Source organism: Microcaecilia unicolor, chromosome 2 (genome assembly GCF_901765095.1).
Source record: "Microcaecilia unicolor chromosome 2, aMicUni1.1, whole genome shotgun sequence".
In the NCBI taxonomy this organism is placed as follows: Eukaryota; Metazoa; Chordata; class Amphibia; order Gymnophiona; family Siphonopidae; genus Microcaecilia; species Microcaecilia unicolor.
This window is the reverse complement of record NC_044032.1, coordinates 498,927,871-498,954,225: the sequence shown is the minus strand read 5'-3', so window position 1 is coordinate 498,954,225 and position 26,355 is coordinate 498,927,871. Positions and strand designations below refer to the sequence as shown.

Here is a 26,355-nt window from a genome sequence, read left to right as displayed (position 1 = left end):
AATTTTCTCCGATTCGTTTTAAATTTACCACACTGTAGCTTCAACTCATGCCCTCTAGTCCTAGTATTTTTGGATAGCGTGAACAGTCGCTTCACATCCACCCGATCCATTCCACTCATTATTTTATACACTTCTATCATATCTCCCCTCAGCTGTCTCTTCTCCAAGCTGAAAAGCCCTAGCCTTCTCAGCCTCTCTTCATAGGAAAGTCGTCCCATCCCCACTATCATTTTCGTCGCCCTTCGCTGTACCTTTTCCAATTCTACTATATCTTTTTTGAGATACGGAGACCAGTACTGAACACAATACTCCAGGTGCGGTCGCACCATGGAGCGATACAACGGCATTATAACATCCGCACACCTGGACTCCATACCCTTCCTAATAACACCCAACATTCTATTCGCTTTCCTAGCCGCAGCAGCACACTGAGCAGAAGGTTTCAGCATATCATCGACGACGACACCCAGATCCCTTTCTTGATCCGTAACTCCTAACGCGGAACCTTGCAAGACATGGTAAGTGCTCCCACATTAATTATCTGTGGTAGCTGTGTGCTAATGAAAACATTAGCACATGACCTGCAAATAAAAAGATAGAAAAATTCCTGTTATACTGCCACAGTAAAAATGGGTTTAGCACACACGAAAGTCCCGTGGGTACACTATGCCCAGATTTTGCTACGACTTAGTAAAAGGGCCCCTTTGTTAGCTGCTTTACATTTTAAAATTTTGAGCTGTTTTTTTTTAACCTTTAGGAGTTTTGCACCTGAATATCTAAATACTTATATGTTTCCACGTGTACCTGGTGATCCCAACATAGACCTGTGGAGATAATTTTTAAAAATTATTTTAAATTTATTGGATTTTAAAATACAACGGGCTTCTTTTACAAAGCCGTGCTATCGATCCCCTCACGGGAAATGAGAGGAAGCCCATAGGAATTGAATGGGCTTCCTGTCATTTGCCGCGTTGGAATCGCTAGGGCAGCTTTGTAAAAGAAGCCCAATGTAAGAAATCAAGGAAAAGCAAATACACCAACCTTATCAAAGGAAAGGGGATTATGAGAGGGAAAAAATAGTCCCAAACAACAAACTGTAATAAACCAATTATAATACCTCCAACCAAAAAAAAAAAAAAACCAAAGAAAAAAACCCCAAACTGAGTGAAGAGCTGAGAGCTGAAAAGGGGAAACTCAAAACACGGAAAGAATAAGTTATATATCTAATAAGCCCTTGATAAACAAAGCTTCCAGTCATTATAAACTGTCAGGACACGTGAAGGGGCATTTTCAAAAGGGACATCCAAGTTGCGATTTGGACGTCCTTGCAAAACAGCGAAATTCAGGGGTGGGGAAGTCCATATTTTCAAAACAAGATGGATGTCCATCTTTCGTTTCGAAAATACCGTCAGAGACGTCCAAATCCTTAAATTTGGATGTCCCTAGATTTGGTCGTCCCTAGACATGGATGATTCTGACTTTTGGCGATTTTCGAAACAAAAGACGTCCATGTCAAAAATGTCCTAATGCAAGCCATTTGATTGTGGGAGGAGCCAGCATTTGTAGTGCACTGGTCCCCCTGACATGCCAGAACACCAACCGGGCACCCTAGGGGGCACTGCAGTGGACTTCATAAATTGCTCCCAGGTGCACAGCTCCCTTACCTTGTGTGCTGAGCCCCCGAACCCCCCCCCCCAAATCCCAATACCCACAACTGTACACCACTACCATAGCCCTTACGGGTGAAGGGGGCACCTAGATGTGGGTACAGTGGGTTTGTGGTGGGTTTTAGAGGCCTCGCTGTTTCCTCCACAAATGTAACAGGTAGGGGGGGTGGGCCTGGGTCCACCTGTCTGAAGTGCTCTACACCTACTACGAAACTACTCCAAGGACCTGCATACACTGTCATGGACCTGAGTATGACATCTGAGGCTGGCATAGAGGCTGGCACAAAATGTTTTTAAGATGTTTTTTGAGGGTGGGAGGGGGTTAGTGACCATGGGGGAGTAATGGGAGGTCATCCTCGATTTTCTCCAGTGGTCATCTGGTCATTTCGGGCACCTTTTTGTGCCTTAGTCATAAGAAAAATGGGTCCGGGTGAAAACGTTCAAGTGCTCATCAGGGATGTCCTTGTTTTTTTCGATTATGGGTCAAGGACTTCCAAGTGTTAGGCACACCCAAGTCCCGCCTTTGCTATGCCTCTGACACGCCTCTTGAACTTTGGCCATCCTTGTGACGGAGTGCAGTTGGAGACGTTCTAAATCGGGTTTCGATTATACCGATTTGGACGTCCCTGGGAGAAGGACGTCCATCTACTGATTCGTGTTGAAAGATGGGCATCCTTCTCTTTCGAAAATGAGCCCACCAATGAATCAGACTTAACTCTTGACACTGGATCAGTTCTTGCAGATGAGCTGGTCCACTAAACATATACAGGCCAATATTCAAATACTACGGTCAGCATGTTGTTTAAACGCCAGCTGCAGACCAGTGTTTAAATCATTACTTTCAGTACCGCTATCCGAATTGTGAGCAGCACTGAATAAATGTGGAGTGTGATGACAACTGCTGACTCTATGGATGGTGACAAAATTCAGCTGCTATCTGGCATAACTTTATCTGCATATCTGAATATTACTAACAGAGTCTTTGCATTTGGGACTAGTTTTTTTTTCCCCAGTACATCCACCTAACTTAAAGCTTTTTAAAGAGTTGCTCTTTATTGGCGATTCTTAACATTTCCTTTTATAGAAAAACAGGGAACTCCTTTCTTATAACGTACAAACTTATATATCTAATATAGGTATTAAAATGATGGGCCCAAACTCATAGTTAATACATTGAGGAGTCCTTTTACAAAGGTGCATCAAAAAATGGCCTGCACTGTTATAGGAGCATGTATTGGACGCACGCAGGTCCACTTTTCAACACGCTTGCAAAAATGGCCTTTTTTTTGGCTGAAAATGGACATGCGGCAAAATTTAAATTGGCGTGCGTCTATTTCGGGCCTGAGACCTTACTGCCACCCATTGAGAGCGGTAGGGTCTCACGCGTTAACCGGGCGGTATTCATCAGCGTACAAAAACTGCCGATTACCACCGGGTTAGTGCCACGCAGTAGAAAATAAAAAATATTTTCTGCCGCATGTATCGGATGCATGTAAAAAATGGAACTACCGCCCGAGGCATGTGGTAGCTGGGTGGTAATTCCAAATTGATGCACATTGGATGTGCATAGGTGTCTGCGTGCCTTAATAAAAGAGGGCCCCTGAGTCTTTACAGAAATTGCAATTGGAACAAAGTCTAGTTTGGCTTGAATTATGACAAATTACAAAAAATCAGGAAGATCAAATCCAACCAACCAAGTTAAACCTTAAACTCACTATAGTAAACTTGGGTTCAGAATAATTTATCTTTTTATATATATATATATATATATATATATGCACTTTAAAAAAATGCTAAAGTGTTTTAAATTGTTTTAAATGTGCTCAGACCATACCGTTTACACCCATTATATCCCCAAGAGGAATATGTGGTGGTGTCACAATGGAACCATCATTGCACATGTGATGTTCCACCTCCTAATATTTGTGTATGTACATACAGCTGCGCCCAAGTAGATCTTACTCACCGATGTATGCGTATATCTATAAGTCATGAACTACTCACATTAAATATTGTTAGACTTGAGCTCAAACCTCCGCCCATAAATTATGGTACATTCCATATTACCTTCTGATACATGGATAATAAAACATACAGTTCAACGTTTGTTTAAACCTAAAGGAGGAATATGTTAATACATGACACCCTGATCTCTCTTCCCCCACATATCTTACACAAACCAACCCACATTGCGATATACACACATATTCACATAATTATTTCACTTCCCTTGGGGTATATTGTGCTCGTGCTTGTGCTTCATTAAAATCACATATCATTCATCCATTCCAATCTTGCCATCAAAATAACTGCTCCCTTTGAATTATGACAAACCAGGTGAAAATTCTAGAACAGAATATCTCCAGAGCCCTATTCCCATTACACATACATTTCTTGAAGTATGATGTGGTTCAGAATAAAATTTGAACCACCTGGAGCATTCCTTGAGTAAACAAACAACCAGAGAGAACAAACAGGCTCAAGCAGCCCAGCAGCAAGAGGCTGAACACAGCCCAGCCCCCACTGACAAGCAAACAGCTGGACCTAATTGCAGAGCCACACACACTCAGTAAGCAGCTAACCCAAACAGAGGGAAGGAAAAGAAATCTCTAAACACAAACACAGATCAAAGCCAGAACACAGAGTACGTTCTGAGAGAGAACTGTACGGCTTTTCTAGTCACCAACAAGTGGAACGCCAAAGCAGAGCAAGAAGCAACATGCAGGCTTAAGTACTCCCCACTGACGTCAGCACAAACCCTGGCAGCCAATCAGAAGAGACGTCCCCCCTCTTTCCCTGCCAAACCGGCAGAATCATAACAGTGGACCTCTCCCATGCATGCTTGTGGGTGGGGGAGTGCAGTGACAGCCCAGTGAATGCATAGCCAACTTACATGTTTTGAATAGAGGAACGCTTCTGCTGATGGGACTAGAGGTTCCCCTTCAGCCAAAGCAGCAGACAGTGCCTCAATTTTGGGAAGACCTGAACCCCAGTGTGTGTGGGGGGGGGGGGGGGGACTGAAGCCCTACCTATTGGCTATGCCACTGATACAGAGAGGTCATGGCAGCCATTTTTGATAGCTACAGCAAAGGGCAGGAGTGAGGGGACTTTGCTCCTGCCCCCAATGACAACCGCTGGACCACCAGAGCTACAAGGTTGGGGGGGGGGGCTTTTATGTTTTGCTGGGGGAGGGAAAGAGAGGGCATTGTCAGGGGCTCTTTTTTTTAAAAGCTTTGCAGGCCCTGACCTGATATTCAGCCAGGGCCACATAACTCTTATGCAGGCCCTGTCTGAATATCGGCTGGGCCCGCATAAGTTCCAGTGCCCATCCTGCCCAAAATTATCCCCCCATATTCAGTGTCGGTGCCCGGACATGGCCCGGCACTGAATATCAGGAGATTATTTAATCGGCTGAATATCTGGGGCAACAGTTTAATCCAAATAAGTAAATGTCAAGACAAGAGACTTACTGCATGAAGTTCATTGAAACCAGAGCAAGGTACAGTCTATCTGAATTAATCATCTCAGTTTAACAGCCACTGACAGGAGACCTTCATGGGAAATGAATGAAGATGAATGTTGCAGTTGACAAATGTCAAACTTGTAAAAAAGGAGAAGAATTTACAAGGGTTAAAGGGAAGAGAGGAGAGGCTTATGACCTTGCCTTGCCATGCTGGAACCAAGATGGAGATTTTCTGTTAAGGGGGAAGAATGCAGAAAATTACTCAATAAATTTGGAGTACTGGGATTGAGCAATAGGGTCAAAGCTTACACCTGATTGAAGTATGAGCAAAGCAGACATCAAGAAGACTGGAGAGATGGAGGGTCACAGGCAACATTTAACCTGTGAGTGTAAAGGTTATAAGACAAAGCAGAAAGTATCTTACATTTGCTATAGGTTGTCAATACAAACTGAAGGTAAACAGGCACACACAGATGTGGGGGCAGAAAATATAGTGGGATTGGAGAACAGCAATCTCCAGTTGCCCTTGCCCCTTGCTAGTTCCGGGTTCAAGTTGGTGCCAGTGACACCTAGTGGTAGTCTCATATTATTACAGCTTAGTACTGTGAGTTTACCACTAGGGGTCACCGGTGACATTTTGAACTTAGTACCTGCAAGAGGCAGGAGTGACTGGGGGTCGTTCTTGGCCTGACCTCACTAAACAGGGATTTTGCGTGGTAGACCTGGGGTTTTGGGGAAAATTGATTGGGGTTATCTTTAGGAAGGGAAAATTTAATTGGAGAGTATTAGGAGGGAGGTTGTGATTGGTGAGACATTTGGGGGGGGGGGGTTGAGAAGTGGGGTTGTGATTTAGGGAGGAGCATCAAGAATGGAGGCATCAACAATTTTTGCTGGCCCCTTTAAGAAGCAGTCCAGGAACATCGGATTGCGGTTTAGCAGCCTGATGCTTTAAGGCAGTTTGAATAGTGCTGCTTGCAAGGTTGATCACAAACAGCATTATTCATATACAGTGGAAGTAACTATCTTGCAATATTGACTCTTGTGGCAAATTAAGGTGCAGTAAAAGACAGATTCTTACTACATCTTATTAATTACTCCCTCTCCCCTTAATGTTTAAGTTGCTGGACGTACAAAATTATGTTCATATACATTGCAACACTGTTTTTGCTTGTGGCGGGTTACAGGGAGCAGTGGTAGGGGCACAGTTGAGAGATTGGATAAAAGACACAGTAGAGAGAGCATGGAGCTGCTGTTGCTTTATAATAATTCACAAGCTCATCTACCCTAAGTACTAGATTGGAGAAGATATGTTCTGTCTGTATGATTTCTTTCCATTTGAGTCTAATGAAATATGCATAAAAGAACTATACATTGTGATCAGCCTAAGCAGTCAGCTCTCAGGAATAGGGGGAGGGGTAAAACTGCCAGAAGACTCCCTGGGAGACCGGGCACTTTAGAGGGAATTGAGACTGTAGGTTAAGGCAAGCCTTTGAAGGAAACAGACTCATTTTTCTTACCCTCAGGAGAAGTAGGCAAATGGCAGGAATGGTACCTTTGGGAAAGGGAAAGATCATAGTACTCACTCGTACAAGAAGCAAATAAAAGTAGGAACTTTACCTATGGGAAGGGGAGGACTTAAATAGAAGGCTAAGGGCGAGAAACATGGAGAAAGAGAAGTAAGCCAGGGGGTGAAGGGTCTAAAGTATGCAACATCAGCTCTTCAATCAGTGTAACCTGGAGATCCCTCAGTTCCCCAGAATGGTTGACGTTCCTCTCTGGCGTACATCCCAATATAATGTTACAGCCTGGCTGCAGGAAAGGAGGGTTTCCCTGTGAAGGGAACTGAAAAGCCCAGCCCACCCGTATAGAGGGGATTCCCCCATAGTCATTTGAATGGCAGGGAGAGGTTTTGCATTGTGAGCCAGGGCACTAAGGAAGCTAGTGGGCTTAGCTGAGGGAAGTTTCAGGGTACTGAGCTACAAGCCTAATTAAGTGGGAATTGAGCAGCTGAGGGGAATAGGAGTCGGCCTCAGCTTGCATATTTCCTACATTTTGGAGGTGAGTGAACCTTGTAAGGACATTATTATTCTAGGGTCTCAGCTTGCACAGATACTGCTTGTGTGAGTTACATATAAAGCTGTAAGCACAGCCTGAAGCCGGGGACCCAGCTTGCAAATACCCTGCCTGTCTGAGGTGCTTGTGAAGCTGGGAGAGCAGTATGAGACAAAGGACTTAGAACTCCTTTTACAAAGTTGCACTAGTGATTCCCATGCAGCAAATGAGAGGAAGGCCCATAGGAACTGAATGGACTTCCTCTCATTTACCGTGCAGGTATCACTAGCGCAGCTTTATAAAAGAAGCCCTTCGTTTGCCGATCTATTGATGGAAAAACAGTAAAACCTCTGTATAAAAGCAACAGCTACGAAGTTTGTATCATTCTTGAACCCCTGATGAATATAAACTTTTTGAAGTGTTTTCGTGGAGGAATCGTGTTCCAGAAATTTTATCTAAAAGAATATCCTGTGGAAAATATGGACTTCCTGTTACTGCTGCATCTGACCAGTGGGAGGCCCTAGGTTACAGCATTCAATAGTATTTTGTGGGTCTTTTCTTGTAACTGTATTTTAGTTCTTAAGTATTTAAAAATAGATTAATAATATATCATTATTTTACTTTTTTTAGTTATATGTGTCAACAGACCTAGGAAAGAAATGGATTCTTCTCCAAGAGCATGTGACAAAAGATCATATATTCTGGTAAGATGTGCTAATTAATATTTGTTCTTATATGTCAAAATGAGAACAGAATAGGAAAGGCATTGGATTGTAGATCAAAGCCAGGAGTTTTTAAAGGGACAAGAGAGTAAAGGATGCAAATTATCCCCATCAACTTTTAAGCAGCTTGTAGATGCAAAGAAAAAACACAATTTGAATTGTCGGTATACAAATGCTAGAAACCTAAAAAAATAAGAGCATTGGAGTATATAACAATATAGCATTAAATGAAGCGGTAGATATAATAGGTATCTCAGAGACCTGCTGGAAGGAGGACAATCAATGGGACACTGTGTTAACAGGGTACAAATTATATCACAAAGATAGAGTGGATCAAATTGGAAGGGGGTTCTTCTGGTTTTCAGGCCACTGCCTAATGGTTAGTGCAGTGGCCTGATAACCAGGGGAGCCAGGTTTGATTCCCACTACAGCTCCCTGTGACTCTGGGCACGTCAATTAACCCTCCATTGCCCCAAGTACAAAATAAGTACCTGTATATAATATGTAAACCACTTTAATTGTAACCCAAGGCGGTAAATTAAGCCCTATCCCCTTTCCTATATGTTAAAAATGAAATTAAGTAAAATAAAATAAACGTTCTATATGAAACAGATAGCAGCATGGAATCCTTATGGATAGAACTTTCTTGTGTGAAGGGAAGGAGAATTCTTGTAGGGCTGTACTGCCATCCACCAGGACAGAATGAACAGACAGATGAAGAAATGTTTACACAAATTAGGAAAGCTGGCAAATTGGGCAACAGTATAATAATGAGTGATTTCAGTTACCAGACAGTATATCCCTTTCTACCAAATCTACAACCTGTTTGCAAGCAACTCTGGCTGCCTCTGGGCAATGCAATCAATGTGGAGAAAAAAAGACATCAGGTATAACAGCACCACCTCTTTGTCAAAGGACAAGCCTTTTGTATAACGAGGGAACTGTATCAATCATGTGTCTTCAAAAAAAACTCCACAACTGCACTCAAGTGGCACTAACTTGCCACTGGCTTAACCATGTTCCAAGCAAACATTTGTAAAGGAGACTCCAATAACAAAATTTAAATTCAAAAGACTTGGAAAGAGTACTTACCTTGACTGAAAAATTCTCTTGCTTAGTAAATCCAGCCTCGCATTCAACGTACTCCACATATAAATAAAGTCCCGACAGGGTTGCCCTGTTTCGCTATATTCAAGTTGCTTCAGGGGAATATTCATTTATACAAAAAATCCAAGCTCTTGATGTCTCGCCGTCTCCATTTATCACTGGTTCAAAACATGGCGGCAGCCAGAGTTGCTTGCAAACAGGTTGTAGATTTGGTAGAAAGGGATATACTGTCTGATAATATTTTCTACCTATTCCGTTTTTGATTTGAGTGATTTCAGTTACCCCAATATTGACTGGATAAATGTTAAATCAGGGAGTGCTAGGGAGGTAAAATGCTTCTTGGAGCAACTGCTCCAGGAACCAACAAGAGTAGCTATTTTAGATCTAGTCCTTAGTGGAATACAAGTCATAGTATGAGAGGTAACAGTGTTGGGTCCGTTGGGAAACAGTGATTATAACATGATTAAATTTGAGCTGACATCTGGAGTGAAGTTACTAAGGAAATCTACTGGAGCAGCATTTAATATTTAATATATTGAAAGGGCGACAATGAAAAAATGAGGAAAATGGTTAAAATGAAGCTATAAGGATCGGCCACAGAGGCTAGAATTTCAAATCAGGGATGGATATTGTTTAAAAATTCCACCATGGAAGCCAGACCAGATGTATTCCACATATTTACAAAGGTGCAAAGAAGAGCAAATGACAGCCAGCAAAAGAGGCTATTAGAGCCAAAAGAACATCCTTCAAAGAATAGAAAAGGGACCCGAATGAAGAAAATAAGAAGCAACATAAGCACTATCAAGCTAGATGCAAAGCATTAATAAAGAAGGCTAAAAGAGAATATGAAGAGAAACTTGCCACACAGATAAAAACTTATCAGCAGAAAGCCTGTGAGGGAATCCACGGGACTCTTAGAATATGAAGGAACAAAAGAAGCACTCAGGGGAGGACAAGACCATAGCGGAGAGATTGAATTAAGTCTTTGCTTTAGTCTTTACGGAAGAAGATATAAGAGATCTACTTGTACCAGAAATGTTTTTCAAGAGTGACGATGCAGAGGAACTGAAAGAAATCCCAGTGAACCTGGAAGATGTTTTGAGCCGAATCAACAAGTTAAAGAGTCAGTACATCAAGTTCCATCACTGGCCATCTTCAAATTTAGGCTAAAAGCCCACCTTTTTGAGGCTGCTTTTGCCTCCTAACCCCTATTCACTTGTTCAGTACCCATGTCTGTTTTATCATTCCCACCTTAAGTATTTCCCTTATCCTTTACTTGTCCTGTTTGTCTGATCTGATTAGATTGTAAGCTGTCAAGCAGATACTGTCTCTTCATGTTCAAGTGTACAGCACTGCATAAATCTATTAGCGCTATAGAAATGATAAGTAGTAAATCACCTAGACCAGATGGTATACACACTAGGATACTGGAAGAACTCAAACATGAAATTTCTGATCTGCTGTTACCTGTCGTGAAAATCATCCTTAGTACCTGAATATTCGAGGGTGGCCAATGTAACACCAGTTTTTAAAAAGGGTTCCAGGGGCGATCCAGGAAAGTGCAGACTGATAAGCCTGACTTCTGTGCTAGGCAAAATAGTGGAAACTATTATAAAGAAAAAACATTATGGAACACATAGACAAACATGGTTTAATGGGACAGAGTCAGCATGGGTTCAGCCAAGGGAGTTCTTGCCTCACCAGTTTGTTTCATTTCTTTGAAGACATGAATAAACATGTGGATAAAGGTAAGCCAGTTAATGTAGTGTATCTAGATTTTCAGAAAGCTTTTAACAAAGTTCCTCATGAGAGACTCCTGAGAAAATTAAAAAGTCATGGGATAGGAGGCAGTGTTCTTTCTGGATTAGGAATTGGTTATTGGAGGGAAAACAGAGGGTAGGGTTAAATGATCATTTTTTCTCTGTGGAGGAGAGTGAATAGTGGAGTTCCACAGGGATCTGAACTGGGACCGGTGCTATTTAACATATTTATGAATGATCTAGAAATCGGAATGACAAGTGAGGTGATTAAATTTGCAGATGACACAAAACTATTCAAAGCTGTCAAAACACATGCAGAATGTGAAAAATTGCAAGAAGACCGTAGGATACTGGAAGACTGGGCATTCAAATGGCAGCTGAAATTTAATGTGGACAAATGCAAAGTCGTGTATATTGGGAAGAATAATTCAAATCATAGTTACCTGATGCTAGGGTCCATCTTAGGAGTAAGCACCCAAGAAAAAGATCTAGGTGTCATTGCAGACAATGTGCTGAAAACTTTTGCCCAGAGAGTGGTGGTGGCAAAAAACGAAAACAGGATGCTAGGAATTATTAGGAAAGGGATGGTAAATAAGATTAAGAACATTTTAATGCCTTTGTATCGCTTCATGGTACAACCTCACCTTGAGTATTATGTTCAGTTCTGGTTGCCGTATCTCAAAAACGATATTGCGGAATTAGAAAAGGTTCAATGAAAAGCGATCAAAATAATAAAGGGGATGGAACTCCTCTCATATGAGGAAAGACTAAAGAGGTTAGGGCTCTTCAGCTTGGAAAAGAGATGGCTGAGGTGGGGATATGATTGAGGTCTACAAAATCCTAAGTGGTGTTGAATGGGTAAAAGTGAATCAATTTTTCACTCTATCAAAAAATACAAAGGTATTCAATGAAATTACATAGAAATACTTTTAAAACAAATAGGAGGAAATATTTTTTCACACAATGAATAGTTAAGCTCTGGGACTTGTCAAAGGATGTGGTGGCAACGGTTAGTGTATCTGGATTTTAGAAAGGTTTGAACAAGTTTCTGGAAGAAAAGTCTATAGTCTGCTATTGAGACAGACTTGAGGATGCTACTGCTTGCCCTTGGATTGGTAGCATAGAATGCTGCTACAATTTGGGTTTCTGCCAGGTAGTTGTGACCTGGATTGGCTTCTGTTGGAAGCAGGATACTGGGCTAGATGGACCATTGGTTTGACATAGTATGACTATTCTTATGTTCTTATGTATGCTGATGTCTGTTTAGGGGACGTAATCTGCAGCAGGGCCCATTTTATTCCTATGGGCCCTGCTGCAGATAACTCGAGCTAAGCTTAAGTAAACAACCCCCTTAATTTACTAAGGGGCCCTTTTACTAAACTACTTACCACACCTTAAGATGGGACTTTACCATGTGGTAGCTGCAAATTTAGGACTCCTTTTACTAAGCTGTGGTAGTGATTCCCATGCAGCAAATGCAACAAAGCCCATAGGAACTGAATGGGCTTCGTCGCATTTGCTGCACCGGGAATTACTACCGCAGCTTAGTAAAAGAAACCCTTAATGCAGCAACTGTTGCGAGCATTCCCAGTGTTTTCTTTTACAGATGTCGCTTTTAAATTTGCAGCTACCGGGTGGTATTTTGCTTGGAGTTAATGCTGAAGCACTTAGCGATTTCCATTTAGGAAGAGGTAAAGGGTCCTGCACTAGCTGCTAAAATGCTGATTTGCATAGTCCTTACCACAAAGGAGGTAGTCCTATATACTTAAGCAAAAGTTAAACAACAATTAGATGCCTAACTTCAGGGCTGCTGAGAGGGGGGCGGGGGGGGGGGGGGGGGGCAAAATTCCCAAAGATAACCCGCCTGCCTCAGGGGTCATAGAAACAGTTGGAGGTATAGGATATGGTACAAGCATATAATCCTGGAACAAAAAGACACATATGAATGTGAACACATGTTACTGACAAAATAGTGTAGAAAATGGCAAGGCTTAGAAAAACCATAATGAACAAACGAGGCACCTATACCAAGAAATGACCCCTGAGGTTATCCTGCCGAAACACAGTACATGCAAGATCCATTTTGGTGCCAATAAAGTTTTTCTTTCTGGACAGTCACCTGTGTGGGATCTTCTTATATATACTCCCAGAGCTGATACTTCTGTTGTCTTCTCTACTTTTTTTTTGTTGCTTTTGAATATTCGTAGAGGTTTTCTCCTGCTTTTCGCTCTAAAAGAACATTAGTGCATAAATGCAAGTTTTCTATAACCTACGTGTACTAATATTTGACACACCCATGCCCCGCCCATCCAACTCCCTTTGTGCATGCCCCTTGCATTTGCATGATATGTGCTTATATTTTAGAAAGCTGCCTCACTGCATAGCAGAAATATGATAAATCCCATTAGAATACAAATGATACCATAATAGGCAGCATGAGAGAACATTCATATAAATTCACGGTATCAGCACAAGAAAAAGGAATCACCTTAATAGACACTCATTAGAGCATCCAAATAACATAGATATGGTCTGAGGGATTAATATTGTAAATGCTGTTCTTGCAAGTTTCTGTGCATCAGGCTCCCTGCTTCTTTTTCAGCAGAGCCAGTCACAGAGCAGTGTTTGGAGCTCAGTCTAAGAAGCAAAGGATACTCTTGGACAGTTTTTCCATTAAGCTGCTGGTGCGCCTCCTGCATGTATCTTGCCACCTGGTACTGCTTCAACAGTCTTGTGACTTCATCTGCACAACAACAGGGTCTTGAACAGCCACTGCTGAAGCAGCACTTTGTGGCAAGTCTACATTAGGATTTCAGCCTAATGGTAAGATTGCTCTTGGGGCTCGATTAGTGTCCAGGAGGTGGGCACATTTGCATCCAATATAGCAGATGATTTTTATAGCATTTTCATTTTCAGTTCTTAACGAGGTTCTGTGCTTCCCAAATAGTGATTTGCTTCTAGAGGGGCTCTTTTACCAAAGGGCCCTAAGCACTGAAGGGCTGATGATCACAAGCAAACGCAGGCGCTAGAGATTGTTAGCACCATACTAGCGCCTACGCTTCTTACCGCCCCATGATCATAGCCCCCGAGCGTGTGAAAGAATGTGCTCTTGGGCTCTGAATGCAACTAGCATTCAAATGCATGCAAAACAAGGCTTTTAGCACAAGTAGCATGCAAATGCATGCTAAACCTATTCCTCTCCAATGATCAGTGGCCAAAGATTGGCTCACTGGCTGCGGCAAACCCTACGCCAGCTCGGATATGGTGTTAGGGTTTGCAGACCATTGGGGAGGAATGGTAAGCCCTGTCCAGTGCATCCTGGGATACGCTGGGCTTCACACCATCTCATATGGTGTGAAGCCCCACCCAGCACATCCCAGGATGCACTGCGCAGGGCTGGGCACTGCCATTTTCGAGGCGGCGCCAATGGAAGAGGAGGGAGGCCACCTCCCTCCTCCAATGAAGGTAGCGGGTGGGGAAGGGCCTCTAGAACACCAGGTGGGGGGGGGGGAAATGACCCACGGCCCACTGTGCCACCAGGGACATCTGAGTGGAGGGGGGGTTAGGGTAGTTGGAGACCTACCGGATCTCCAGCTCCCCAAACTTGTCTCAGGGGGGACCGGAGGTCCGCTGGACCTCCAGCCCCTCATTTCGCTTGGCTCAGGGTGGGGGTAGTTGTGCTCTGATGGTCCCATGAACCTCTAGCCCCTGTGTTTGACAGGTCTGGGCTTTTGACAGCCCAGACCTGTCAAACAAGTGCGGGAGGATTGTGCCTGAGCATAATCTTCCCACACTTCTACCCTATGATCAGAGAGAACAGCATGCTTAAATTTGCACGCTATTATTTCTAATCATAAGGGCAGTAAAGCCCAGTGTTGTTTTTAGAGCGCTGTTTGGAAGAGCGCAGGGCTTTCGATCATCTGCCCATTAATGAGTAGTTAGTGCATATTAATAAAACATTTTGTGGTATTTTGCTGTTTTTGTGCTGTAAACCTCGCGTTCATGATTTAAAAAAAATATTTTTAAGAGGTAGCCTGTCGTGGGCAGAAAGTGGATATTCCTGCATTATCCAGCTAGCGATTATAATTATCACCTTCTAACTGGTTAATGCGGGAGGACCTAGCGCTGCCTAAATAAAAGTCGGTAAGTGTATGAGTTGTGCTGGACTGTGCAGGCTGTGTTCACATCAGGCTCCTGCAACTTAGATTAAATAATACACTTTACCCCAGATTCTATATATCACACCTTAAATTCCACGTGGAAATCAAAGTGTATCCTATAACAATGCTCATAACTTAATGGGTAAACTAACTAATCAACGCTGTCAATTGGATGTTAACAAGCAATTATCAACACTAATTGACATTATGATTTACACACACAACTCCCTAAACGTATTCTGAAATATGGTGCGCATAAATTCCAAGTCACACAGTTAAAAAGGGCATGATTATGGGCATGGAATGGGCGTTTCTAAAATCTATGTGCATTATTATAAAATATACCTGCTCTGTGCCTAATAAAGGTGTCGGGATTTACGCCATGTAAAATATGGCCTAAATGGACATGACTAAATTTGGTTGCATAGAGAGGCACTTGACGTATACCACATGGAAATTTAAGCTGAGGGGAAATATTATAGAGGTCTATAAAATAACGAGTGGAATGAAACGGGTAGATGTGAATCGATTGTTCACTGTTTCGAAAAATACGAGGACTAGGGGGCACACAATGAAGCTACAAAGTAGTAAATTTAAAATAAATTGGAGAAAATATTTCTTCACACAACGTGTAATTAAACTCTGGAATTCGTTGCCAGAGAATGTAGTAAAAGCAGTTAGCTTAGCGTGGTTTAAAAAAGGTTTGGATAGCTTCCTAAAAAAAGTCCATAAGCCATTATTAAAATGGACTTGGGGGAAATCAACTGCTTGTTTCTAGGAAAAGCAGCATAAATTGTATTGTACTGTTTTGGGATCTTGCCAGGTACCTGTGACCTGGATTGGCCACTGTTGGAAACAGGATACTGGGCTTGATAGACCTTTGGTCTGTCCCAGTATGGTGATACTTATGTACTTATGTATCATGTGGATTTTTCAGGCATCATATATAAAATCTACCCCTTTTTGTTTATGTACAACTCAAACTTTTACAAACTTCTGTTCAGTCTGTGTTGAGGCACCAGCCCTCCGTTTTACTTCAAACTTCTTTCATTCATTTTGTCTGGAGAAAGGAAAAACTTTTATCTTCTCATCATATTGCAAACAACTCTCCTCATGTCCTTTGATCAGAGCTGGCTCTATATTTACATCTAACCCTTCTCCTGGACAACAAAAGAAAAAGACTACAGCAACCTGCCTCAACTGGATCATTCAAGGATATCAGAACCATTAACTACAATCTGTGAGTTGGAATTTTATGTTGATTACATAACTGTTTTTAAGATTCTGATTCTGAAGTCCACCATCAACCCCCTCTGCATTAAGTCTCCAAAGAAATTCACACAGAATTGCAAAGTACAGTCATTTGTTTCGCTGTTACTGGAAGCCTTTGATCTCCCAGGCCTGGTTTGAATTTACAATTTTAATCCTACAATGTCAACTGGTAAGATTGGTAATCGACAGAGTATTTTAGGACTGTACTGTCACCCAGTGAAATTTGCCTAGACACAAAGAATGTGCCTTATCCCAGCAGACTGGGAGACCTTGGGAATCCCAGTGGTGTGTGGGAGAGGAAATTATCATCTCCACCAAATGAAGAGAAGACAAAAGTGCAAGAGGTCAAACACCTACATAACAATACTTAAAAGAACAGCTCACTGCCATACCAAAGCTACCCCCAGACCACCCTTTGGAGCTATAGGACTGGTGCATGCCAGATCAGCTTCTAAGAAATCCTCAGTGATCCATGATGTCATCCAAGAACAGCATCCTGACATTTAAGGAATAAGTGAATCCTGGCTAGATGAAAGCTGTAGTTTACCACTGGCTGAACTATGCACAACAGGTTTCAACATCCTACTTCAACCAAGACCAGGAAGACGGGGTAGAGGGTGTTAAGACGAGGCTTCTCCTCCCGTTCTCCAGCAGGCCTCACTGGCTTGTGGCTCCTAAGCAGGATTCCGGCCAGTCTCTTTCCAGCACCCTGAACACACCAAACTTCAGGATCCTAGGTCCTTTGTTCACTCAGGGTGACCTTGTTCTTAATATGCAAATTAGATGTAGATTAGACAGTACTCAACAACAGCATATTCATAAGGCAGCTCTTTATTCCAGCCCCCTGGGCACACTTCTTCCAACTTAAACACTTTCACAGGTCTTCCCCCTGAGCTCCTACACAGAGACACCTGGGCCCAGTGCTAACAGCCCCTCTGGCCTGAACAGGATGTTCTTCCCTCACTCTGAGGGTACAGCTCTGTCCTCCAGCCCCCTGGCTGCTAGTTCATTGTTCTTAATACATAGCTCTATCTACACACACAGTCCACCAAAAGTCCACAGTCCAGCCAGTACCTTCATGGGGATCTTCTCCAGCTGCCAGGTCTCCAGCTCCTCTCACTTCTCTTCCCTTTCAAAACTCAGGTAGGTATAAGGTGGCTGATTAGCTTATCCACCCCTTTAGGCTCTTCCCCCATAATTCCAGGCAGGACCCAGCCCATAACAACTTCCACCTGTTTCCAGCCCAGGACTCTCCTTGGTCCTAGCAACCTCCATCTGGACATTCCCCTACTGGCTCCCTCTAGTGATTCATCCTGGACCTTTTCCCCCATTTCTATGGGAAAAGCGCCACCTAGTGGCCTACCCAGGATAGGACAGCCCCTTATTCTTCACAAGGAGTAGCAGACCTGATTCAGGATACAATTAAACTGTGAAGAATCACCATTCCCTGGCTAAATGAATCAGAATCCCTTTTAATCCAGCTAGAAGAGGAGAAACTATTTTGGCTGCTCATGGTATACTGAGCACCTCATAACAACACATCATCTCTTCAAGAACTCCTTGATCTGATTATACAAGTGACCCTGAATTACTCTGTCTTCCTGGACATGATGACAGCACTAGGATTCACACAGGTGATCAATTCTATAAAGGAGCTGACATCATAGAATACCGGGATAGCAGTATTGAAATAACACCCCTATCATGGACAGACCATTTTCACTAAGTAACCACCTGAAACAAATGACAACTCCCAGAGTTTGGAAGGAAATCAGAGACAAGAAAAGGCTGACTGCTAAGAATTCCCCAGAGGCTTTGGACTATCCGCACGTGGATGAAAAGAGAACTACAGTGTCAGAACAGGAATACACACTTAACTAAGACCTTAGAGAAAATGGCACCACTAAAAAAAGTCTTATGCCCCACTCACAAACTTTCACCTTGGTTTTCTCCAGAACTTCGGACACTTAAGCGTAAAGGATGGAAACCCCTATGAGGAAAGGCTAAAGCGGCTAGGGCTGTTCAGCTTGGAGAAAAGATGGCTGAGGAGAGATATGATACAGGTCTATAAAATAATGAGTGGTGTGGAACAGACAGACATGAATCACTTGTTTATTTTTTCCAAAAATACTAGGACTAGGGGGCATGCTATAAAGCTACAAAGTAGAAAATTTAAAATAAATCAGAGAAAATATTTCTTCACTCAATGTGTAATTAAACTCTGGAATTCGTTGCCAGAGAATGCAATAAAAGCAGTTAGCTTAGTGTGGTTTAAAAAGGTTTGGATAGCTTCTTAGAAAAGAAGTCCATAAGCCGTTATTAAGATGGACTTGGGGAAAAATCCACCGCTTATTTCTAGGATAAGCAGCATAAAATCTATTGTACTTTTTTGGGATCTTGCCAGGTACTCGTAACCTGGATTGGCCACTGTTGGAAACAGGATGCTGGCTTGATGAACCTTCAGTCTGTCCCAGTATGGCAACACTTATGTAAGGGAGTTGGCATAAATCTCGCCTCAATAAGTACAGGTTAAACTGTGGGAAATACATGAGAAGGTACTGCTGAGCATTAAGAGCAGCCAAAAATTAATATTTCTCTCAATGTGTTGAACAGGCTGCCAATTCAAACAAGCACCTGTTCAGAATAATAAACAGCCTACTTGCAGCCCTCACAATAGAACCAACCTGCCCAGACAAAACTGAACTGCAGCAATTTTGCTGCATACTTTGCCAATAACGTTAAAAGTCTCCACCAGGATTTACAGGCAGTCTCACCCAGTCTCTAATCATCTAACCAGGACCACACAAACTCGCCCCCCTCCTGACACAGACATATGGGACTCTTTTAACCCAATAACAGAAGAGGGCCTTGTCAAAATCCTAAAAGATCTTAGACCAGGGTTGTCCAACCCCAGTCCTCAAGGATCGCAATCCAGTTGGGTTTTCATGAGATCTATTTGCATGCACTCCTCCATTATATGCAAATAGATCTCATGCATATTCGTTGGGGAAACCCTGCAAACCCGAGCTGGCAAGGGCCAAGGTTGAACACCCCTGCCTTAGACCAACTACCTGCTTCCTCAACCCCTGCCCATCAAAAGATAGTGCAGCAGGCAAGTAGGGGCCTTATAGATGGCGCCACAAAAATCGTGAACTCCTCTCTTTCTAATGGGCAACTACAAACAACATTAAAAAGGATAGTGGCACATCCTTTGCTAAAGAAGAACAACTTCTACCGTCTGTGCCCTGAAAATGGCCATTTGATCAGTTTACTACGTGAGTCTGTTCGGTTTTTCAAGGTCCGAGGCAGGATCCGAGATATATATTTTTCCTGAAGCAGCCAGACTGTGGCGAAATAAGGCGCACTTGTCGGAATTGAAAACAAGATACAGTATTGAAAGAACGAGTATTGAAAACAAGATACGGTATTGCAAATATGACACGGAACTGAAAGTAGGACATGAAGGATGTTCAAATTACTGAACTGAATATTTAAGCAACGGCTCCACTTGACTACCACCAGCTTGAACTTTATGTCTCCAAGGAGTCCTGAATTTGCGAATAATCAGATAAGTGATTGTTGGACTGTTTAAGTTAATAGGAGACCAGATATAAGGCTTTGTTCCTTATGAAAGAGCATAATAACAAGATAGGTGTTTATGTTCAGGTGTTTATGGGGTAGTACTAGTGGGGTGTTGATTTAGAAGGGGAGGTGCACCGTTTTTGATTCTTTTGTTAGTGGAGGGTGAGAGGAGTTTTTGGACCAGCCGGTTTTCTCAATTAAGTTTGAGTTTTTTCGGCTGGTGTTTTTCTCCATTTCTCCCTACCAGAACCAGTGATAGTAACTTACTCCTCATTTGAATGGTGAATCAAGCTCCATGAGCAATTGGTTTCCAGGAGGTGGTTTGAGGTTCTTTTTGTATTTATAAATTATCAATCCTTATTGGTGATTCTAGAGTCAAAGGGGGTGACACACCTTCATTTTTGCGAGTTCTCCAAACTATTCTGATTTATAGAATTTATATTACATAGGTTTGGGTGTTTCCCAATAGTGATTTAGAGATACAAATCAAGGTCAGGTATATACATAAAGTAGCACATATGAGTTTATCTTGTTGGGCAGACTGGATGGACTGTACAGGTCTTTCTCTGCTGTCATCTACTATATTACTATGAGGTGAGACACAGAGAAGGCAAGGCAGGAAATTTGAGAGCCAAAAGGTTCAGACTGGGGCAAACACACAAAGGTAATAAAGCACTCAGCAACTGTCCACTATTTCTCAGAAACGACCAATTTTACCTCTCCACTCTCCAACTTGGCAAAATCACACATGGGTCTAAAGACAGGTTTAGCCTTACGCTATTAAAGCAGGTCTAATTCTGGATGTTTTTCTTTCTGCTCCCTGGAAGTTGTTTTGCTATCCATTATTGGAAAAAAATGTTCATCGCATAACACCGCCCATGTCACGCCCACAAAATACCCCCTCTGGGAACATCTTCTTTTCAGTGACTAGCGGACTTGGACATTTTTATCTTGTTTGCTTATGTGCTTTAGACATTTTTCTGCAAGAAATACATATATCTGCCTGTTGTACCATTTTTGGGACCTTTTTCTATTTCGAAAATGAGCCACTGAATCATATTTTAAGTAGAATAATATTTTTTTGTTAAACTCCAACATGTTTCTCTTTAAGGTGCCCTTTTATTAAAGCTTAGTGTGTGCTAATGGAATTCGTGCATGCTAAATGGTAAGAAGCCCATAGGTATAAAATTAATTTGGCCAGGCTTTGGTGAAAGGGCCCCTTAGTTATTTACTCAAAATTTAATCAATATTGAATTATCATCTTGATTTATTTAATATTAATTAATTTTTCTATGTAAATCTTTGTGAGTGAGGAGAGCAGCCTGGGGTATACTCATCCATTGTGACCAGTGCAGAAAAAAAAGGAAACCTCTGACATATTTATAATTGGTAAAAGTTGGGTTGCTTATCTACATCTCCTCTGACATATTTATAATTGTAAACGTTGGATTGCTTATCTACCTTTATAAACAGTGTGTGTGTGTGTGGGGGGGGGGGGGGGGGGGGGGGAGTTTGCTTACAACTTGCCAGACCTGCCTCCTTAAAGTGACCATTCTTATGAGCAGGATCACAAATCTCAGGGACTGAGTCGATATCAGTTGCCTGTATAGCATAATTTTGGAATACTTTTCCATAGCCAACAACACTATGGCAATGTATTCTTTTGGGGGATCCCATCCAGGCTGACAGAGAATTTATGCCTGTTAAGTGCATTTCGGTATTGCCCTATTGGTTTGATCTCTCTGTTGCATGGATGTTGGCTAGTTCTACTTGTTTACAGTGACATAGCCTCAGAGGGGCCTGGGACTCCCATTTTGGGATTAGGTTTCCCCCTCCCCCCCCCCCCAAAAAAAAAATCAAATTGCAACACCATCTGCTGTTATGGCTGGCAGTGATCCCCAAGCCCTGCCAAAAGGTCCTCCACTGAGTTCCCTTTGTCTGTCTCAATAGCAGACTATGGACTTTCTTCCAGGAACTTGGCCAAATATTTTTAAAATCCAGATACGCCAACTGCTATGTCCTCTGGCAAACCAGCTTATAATCGAAAGTGATCGCCGGCCATCTTCCAACACAAATCGGGAGATGGCCGGCGATTTCTTAAAAACGGCGAAATCAGTATAATCGAAAGCGGCATTTTGACAGCATCGCCGCTTTCCTTTTGCTTCACCGGCGAAAGTTCAAGGGGGCGAGTCGGTAGATTAGCGAAGGTGGGACATGGGCGGGCATGGGCGTGGCTACCAGATGGCCGGCTTTCGCTGATAATGAAAAAAAAAAAGCGGCGTTAAGCAGTATTTCGCCGGGTTTACTTGGTCCTTTTATTTTCACGACCAAGCCTCAAAAAGGTGCCCCAATTGACCAGATGACCACTGGAGGGAATGGGGGATGACCTCCCCATACTCCCCCAGTGGTCACCAACCCCCTTCCATACTAAAAAAATAAAACTAAAAACCTTTTTTGCCAGCCTGTATGCCAGCCTCAAATGCCGTACCCACCTCCATGACAGCAGAATGTGTTGTATCCTCCGACAGCCTTTCCCTGGTTGTGATGTGGCTCTCGGGTGAGTGTGACACCTTTTCTGTTAGGTGCCCTGCAGAGTCACATTAGCAGTGCATTGTGGTGGGTGTAGGGTACTGGGCTGTACTCTCATGGTGCTTTTCCCCCCTGCTAACTGGGTCAGAGTGTGCCCTGTTTTGTTTCTGTTGTAGTCCATGCGGTAGTGGCCATTTTTGTAAGCCAGTTTTAGTTCCCTTTCCTGTGTTACCCACGTTAGAGAACGTAGTTCTTACCTTGAATGGTGCTGAAAGAGGGCATTGTACACCATTGTGCCAGCTCTGACCTACTGCTAATCTTAGTACCAGGGGACTCTTTGCCAGGAGAGCACAACCTCTGATCTGCAGTTAACTGTGAGTAAACATGGTTATTTCAAGAAAGGACTTTTTCAGAGAGATTAGTCTTCAGGTGTGAACTGGTGTGCCAAAGTTATGCAGCAGCAATAAGTCCTAGAGGCTGTATGCAGGTCCCTGGAGCAATTTTAATGGGTGCAGTACATTTGTGGGTAGTGGGTTTGGGGGGGAGGGGGTTGGGGGGCTCAGCTCCCAAAGTAAGGGAGCTATGCACGTGGGAGCTTTTCTGAAGTCCACCGCAGTGACCCCTAGGGTGGCTGGTTGGTGTCCTGGCATGTCAGGAGGGCCAGTGCACTAAAAATGCTGGCCCCTCCCACGGCCGGGGTTTGAGATGGCCGACATAACTTTCCATTATCACTGAAAAACAAACCCGGCGAACTCCAGGCATTTGGCCGGGCTAAACCATATTATTGAAAAAAACGATGGCCGGCCATCTTTTTCGATAATACGGTTCCGGCCAGCTGTAGCGCCGCCGCCAACATAGATCGCCGGCGATCTATTTGGCCGGCGACGTTCGATTATGCCCCTCAAAGGGTCCAGAGCGTAACTATTCGATGAGTAAAAAAATATTTCTTCCTATTTGTTTTGAAAGTATTTCCATGTATCACTGAGTGTCCCCTAGTCTTATTTTTTGAAAGAGTAAAAAATTGATTCATTTCTACTCGTTCTACGCCACTCAGGATTGTGTAGTCCTCAATCATATCTATCCTCAGCCATCTCTTTTCCAAGCTGAACAGCCCTAACCTCTTTAGTCTTTCCTCATATGAGAGGAGTTCCATCCCCTTTATCTTTTTGGTTGCTCTTCCTTGAATCTTTTCTATTTCCGCTATATGTTTTTCTGAGATACAGCGTCCTGAACTGAATGCAATACTCAAGGTGAGGTTGCACCATGGAGTGATACAGAGGCATTATAGTGTTTTTGGTCTTATTCACCATCCCTTTCCTAATAATTTCTAGCATCCTGTTGCTTTTTTTGGCTGCCACCACACACTGGGCAGAAGATTTTGGCATATTGTCTACAACAACACCTAGATCTTTTTCTTGAGTGCTGACTCCTAAGGTGGACCCTAGCATCAGGTAACTATGATTTGGTTCTTCTTCCCAATGTGCATCACTTTGCATTTGTCCACATTAAATTTAAACTGCCATTTGAATGCCCAGTGTTCCAATTTTCTAAGGTCTTCCTGCAATTTTTCACAGTCTGCATGTGTTCTAACAACCTGGAATAGTTTTGTGTCATCTGCAAATTTAATCCCCTCACTCCTCTTTCCGATTTCCAGATCATTTATAAATATATTAAATTGCACTGGTCCCAGTACATATCCCTGCAGCACTCCACTATTCACCCTCCTCCGTTGAGAGAAATGGCCATTGAACCCTACCATCTGTTTTCTGTCCAATAACCAATTCCTAATCCACAACAGAACATTGTCTCCTATCCCGTGACTCTTTAATTTTCTCAGAAGTCTGTCATGAGGAACTTTGTCAAAAGCTTTCTGAAAATCTAAATACACTTGTCAAAAGTTTTCTGAAAATATAAATACACTACATCAACCGGCTCACTTTTATCGACATGTTTATTCACACCTTCAAAGAAATGAAGCAAATTGGTAAGGCAAGAGTTCCCTTGGCTGAAATCATGCCGACTCTGTCCTATTAAACTATATCTATTTATGTGTTCCATAATTTTATTCTTTATAATAGTTTCCACTATTTTACCCAGCACTGACGACAGGCTTACCGGTCTGTAATTTCCTAGATCACCCCTGGAACCCTTTTAAAAAATCAGTGTTACATTGGCCACCCTCCAATCTTTAGGTGCTATGGATGATTTTCATGACAGGTTACAGAGTACTAACAGCAGATCAACAATTTCATGTTTGAGTTCTTTCAGTTAACCTTTGGATGTGATCCATCCAGCGATTTGGCTCAGTACAGCTTCACCGACATTTCTTTCAGCAAGATACACCTCCTCCTTCCTCTATAGCTCACCTGGGCCTACCTATAAAATCATTGGTGGTGTAGGGGTCCAATGGGCAGGAGCAATGACTGAACTTGGCTGAATATTGACCAGATAATTTTTTCAGTTTTATAATAATCTTTGTGGCCCATTTACACTTAATTACTTAAGACATGGTGCAGAGCCACATTAAGGACTTTTGTTGTAATTTAGTAGTTATAAAGCAATAAACCACATGTTAGGTGCTTTTCATGTCCTGGGGTGTGGCATCAGTAGAGAGGGGGCATGGAAGGCATGTGGCAGTTAACATGTTGCACTTACTTCTCGGTAACACAGATTTAACGTGGGACCAGGTACTTGCTGCACCTTAATTTGAAAGTTTATTTATTAGGATTTACTTACCGCATTTATTTAATGCATGAACTGCAGTTGAAAATACTGGGAATGCCCCCAATAGATGCTGTGTAAAATTTACAGCTGCTGTGAATTAAAGTCCCACATTAAGCCACAGTAACTGCAGATTTTACCACAGTGTAATAGAAGGGCCCCTATATGTTCCTCTTTGCCTATATGAATGATGAACTTTAACTGGAACAACAATTCAAAGCTACTTGTCTGTAATACTGTAAAAATTCCAGCATACTATTTTATTAAGCAGGCAAGTCTCTAAAAAAAAAAAAAGTACCTTAAAAGAAATCATTGTTGTGAGTCCCTAAGGATGTGATCCCAAAGATATTAACTTTGCTGGGTATTAAATTATTACAGTACCCTTATACCACCTTGTACATTTTTCATATTCTGCTATTTAAAAATACAATTCAAGATGCATTAAAGTAAGAGTTTGTTTTACTGAACTACACAACATACACCATACCATTTTAGAAATATTTGAAAAGTAATTAAGAATTTTAAAAAATCAGTCATCTAGATTACATGTCTTTATACCCTTTGGCACAGCAACCCTAAGGGCCCTGTTTACTAAGGCGCATTAGTGTTTTTAACGTGCCTACAGTTAGCGCGCACACTAACCGTATACAGTGGGGGAAATAAGTATTTGATCCCTTGCTGATTTTGTAAGTTTGCCCACTGACAAAGACATGAGCAGCCCATAATTGAACGGTAGGTTATTGGTAACAGTGAGAGATAGCACATCACAAATTAAATCCGGAAAATCACATTGTGGAAAGTATATGAATTTATTTGCATTCTGCAGAGGGAAATAAGTATTTGATCCCCCACCAACCAGTAAGAGATCTGGCCCCTACAGACCAGGTAGATGCTCCAAATCAACTCGTTACCTGCATGACAGACAGCTGTCGGCAATGGTCACCTGTATGAAAGACACCTGTCCACAGACTCAGTGAATCAGTCAGACTCTAACCTCTACAAAATGGCCAAGAGCAAGGAGCTGTCTAAGGATGTCAGGGACAAGATCATACACCTGCACAAGGCTGGAATGGGCTACAAAACCATCAGTAAGACGCTGGGCGAGAAGGAGACAACTGTTGGTGCCATAGTAAGAAAATGGAAGAAGTACAAAATGACTGTCAATCGACAAAGATCTGGGGCTCCACGCAAAATCTCACCTCGTGGGGTATCCTTGATCATGAGGAAGGTTAGAAATCAGCCTACAACTACAAGGGGGAACTTGTCAATGATCTCAAGGCAGCTGGGACCACTGTCACCACGAAAACCATTGGTAACACA

The 26,355-nt window shown here is 42.4% G+C and overlaps 1 protein-coding gene across 2 annotated transcripts in view; it reads left to right on the top strand.

Annotated features, from left to right (window-relative positions):
- SORCS2 (sortilin related VPS10 domain containing receptor 2) overlaps window positions 1-26,355 on the top strand; it is a 1,538,136-nt gene that overhangs the window by 1,215,634 nt on the left and 296,147 nt on the right. For both annotated transcript variants that reach the window (XM_030191157.1, XM_030191158.1), the window contains one exon: window positions 7,813-7,886. In XM_030191157.1, the coding sequence (XP_030047017.1) occupies window positions 7,813-7,886 (74 nt within the window). The remainder of the gene's footprint in view (window positions 1-7,812; window positions 7,887-26,355) is intronic.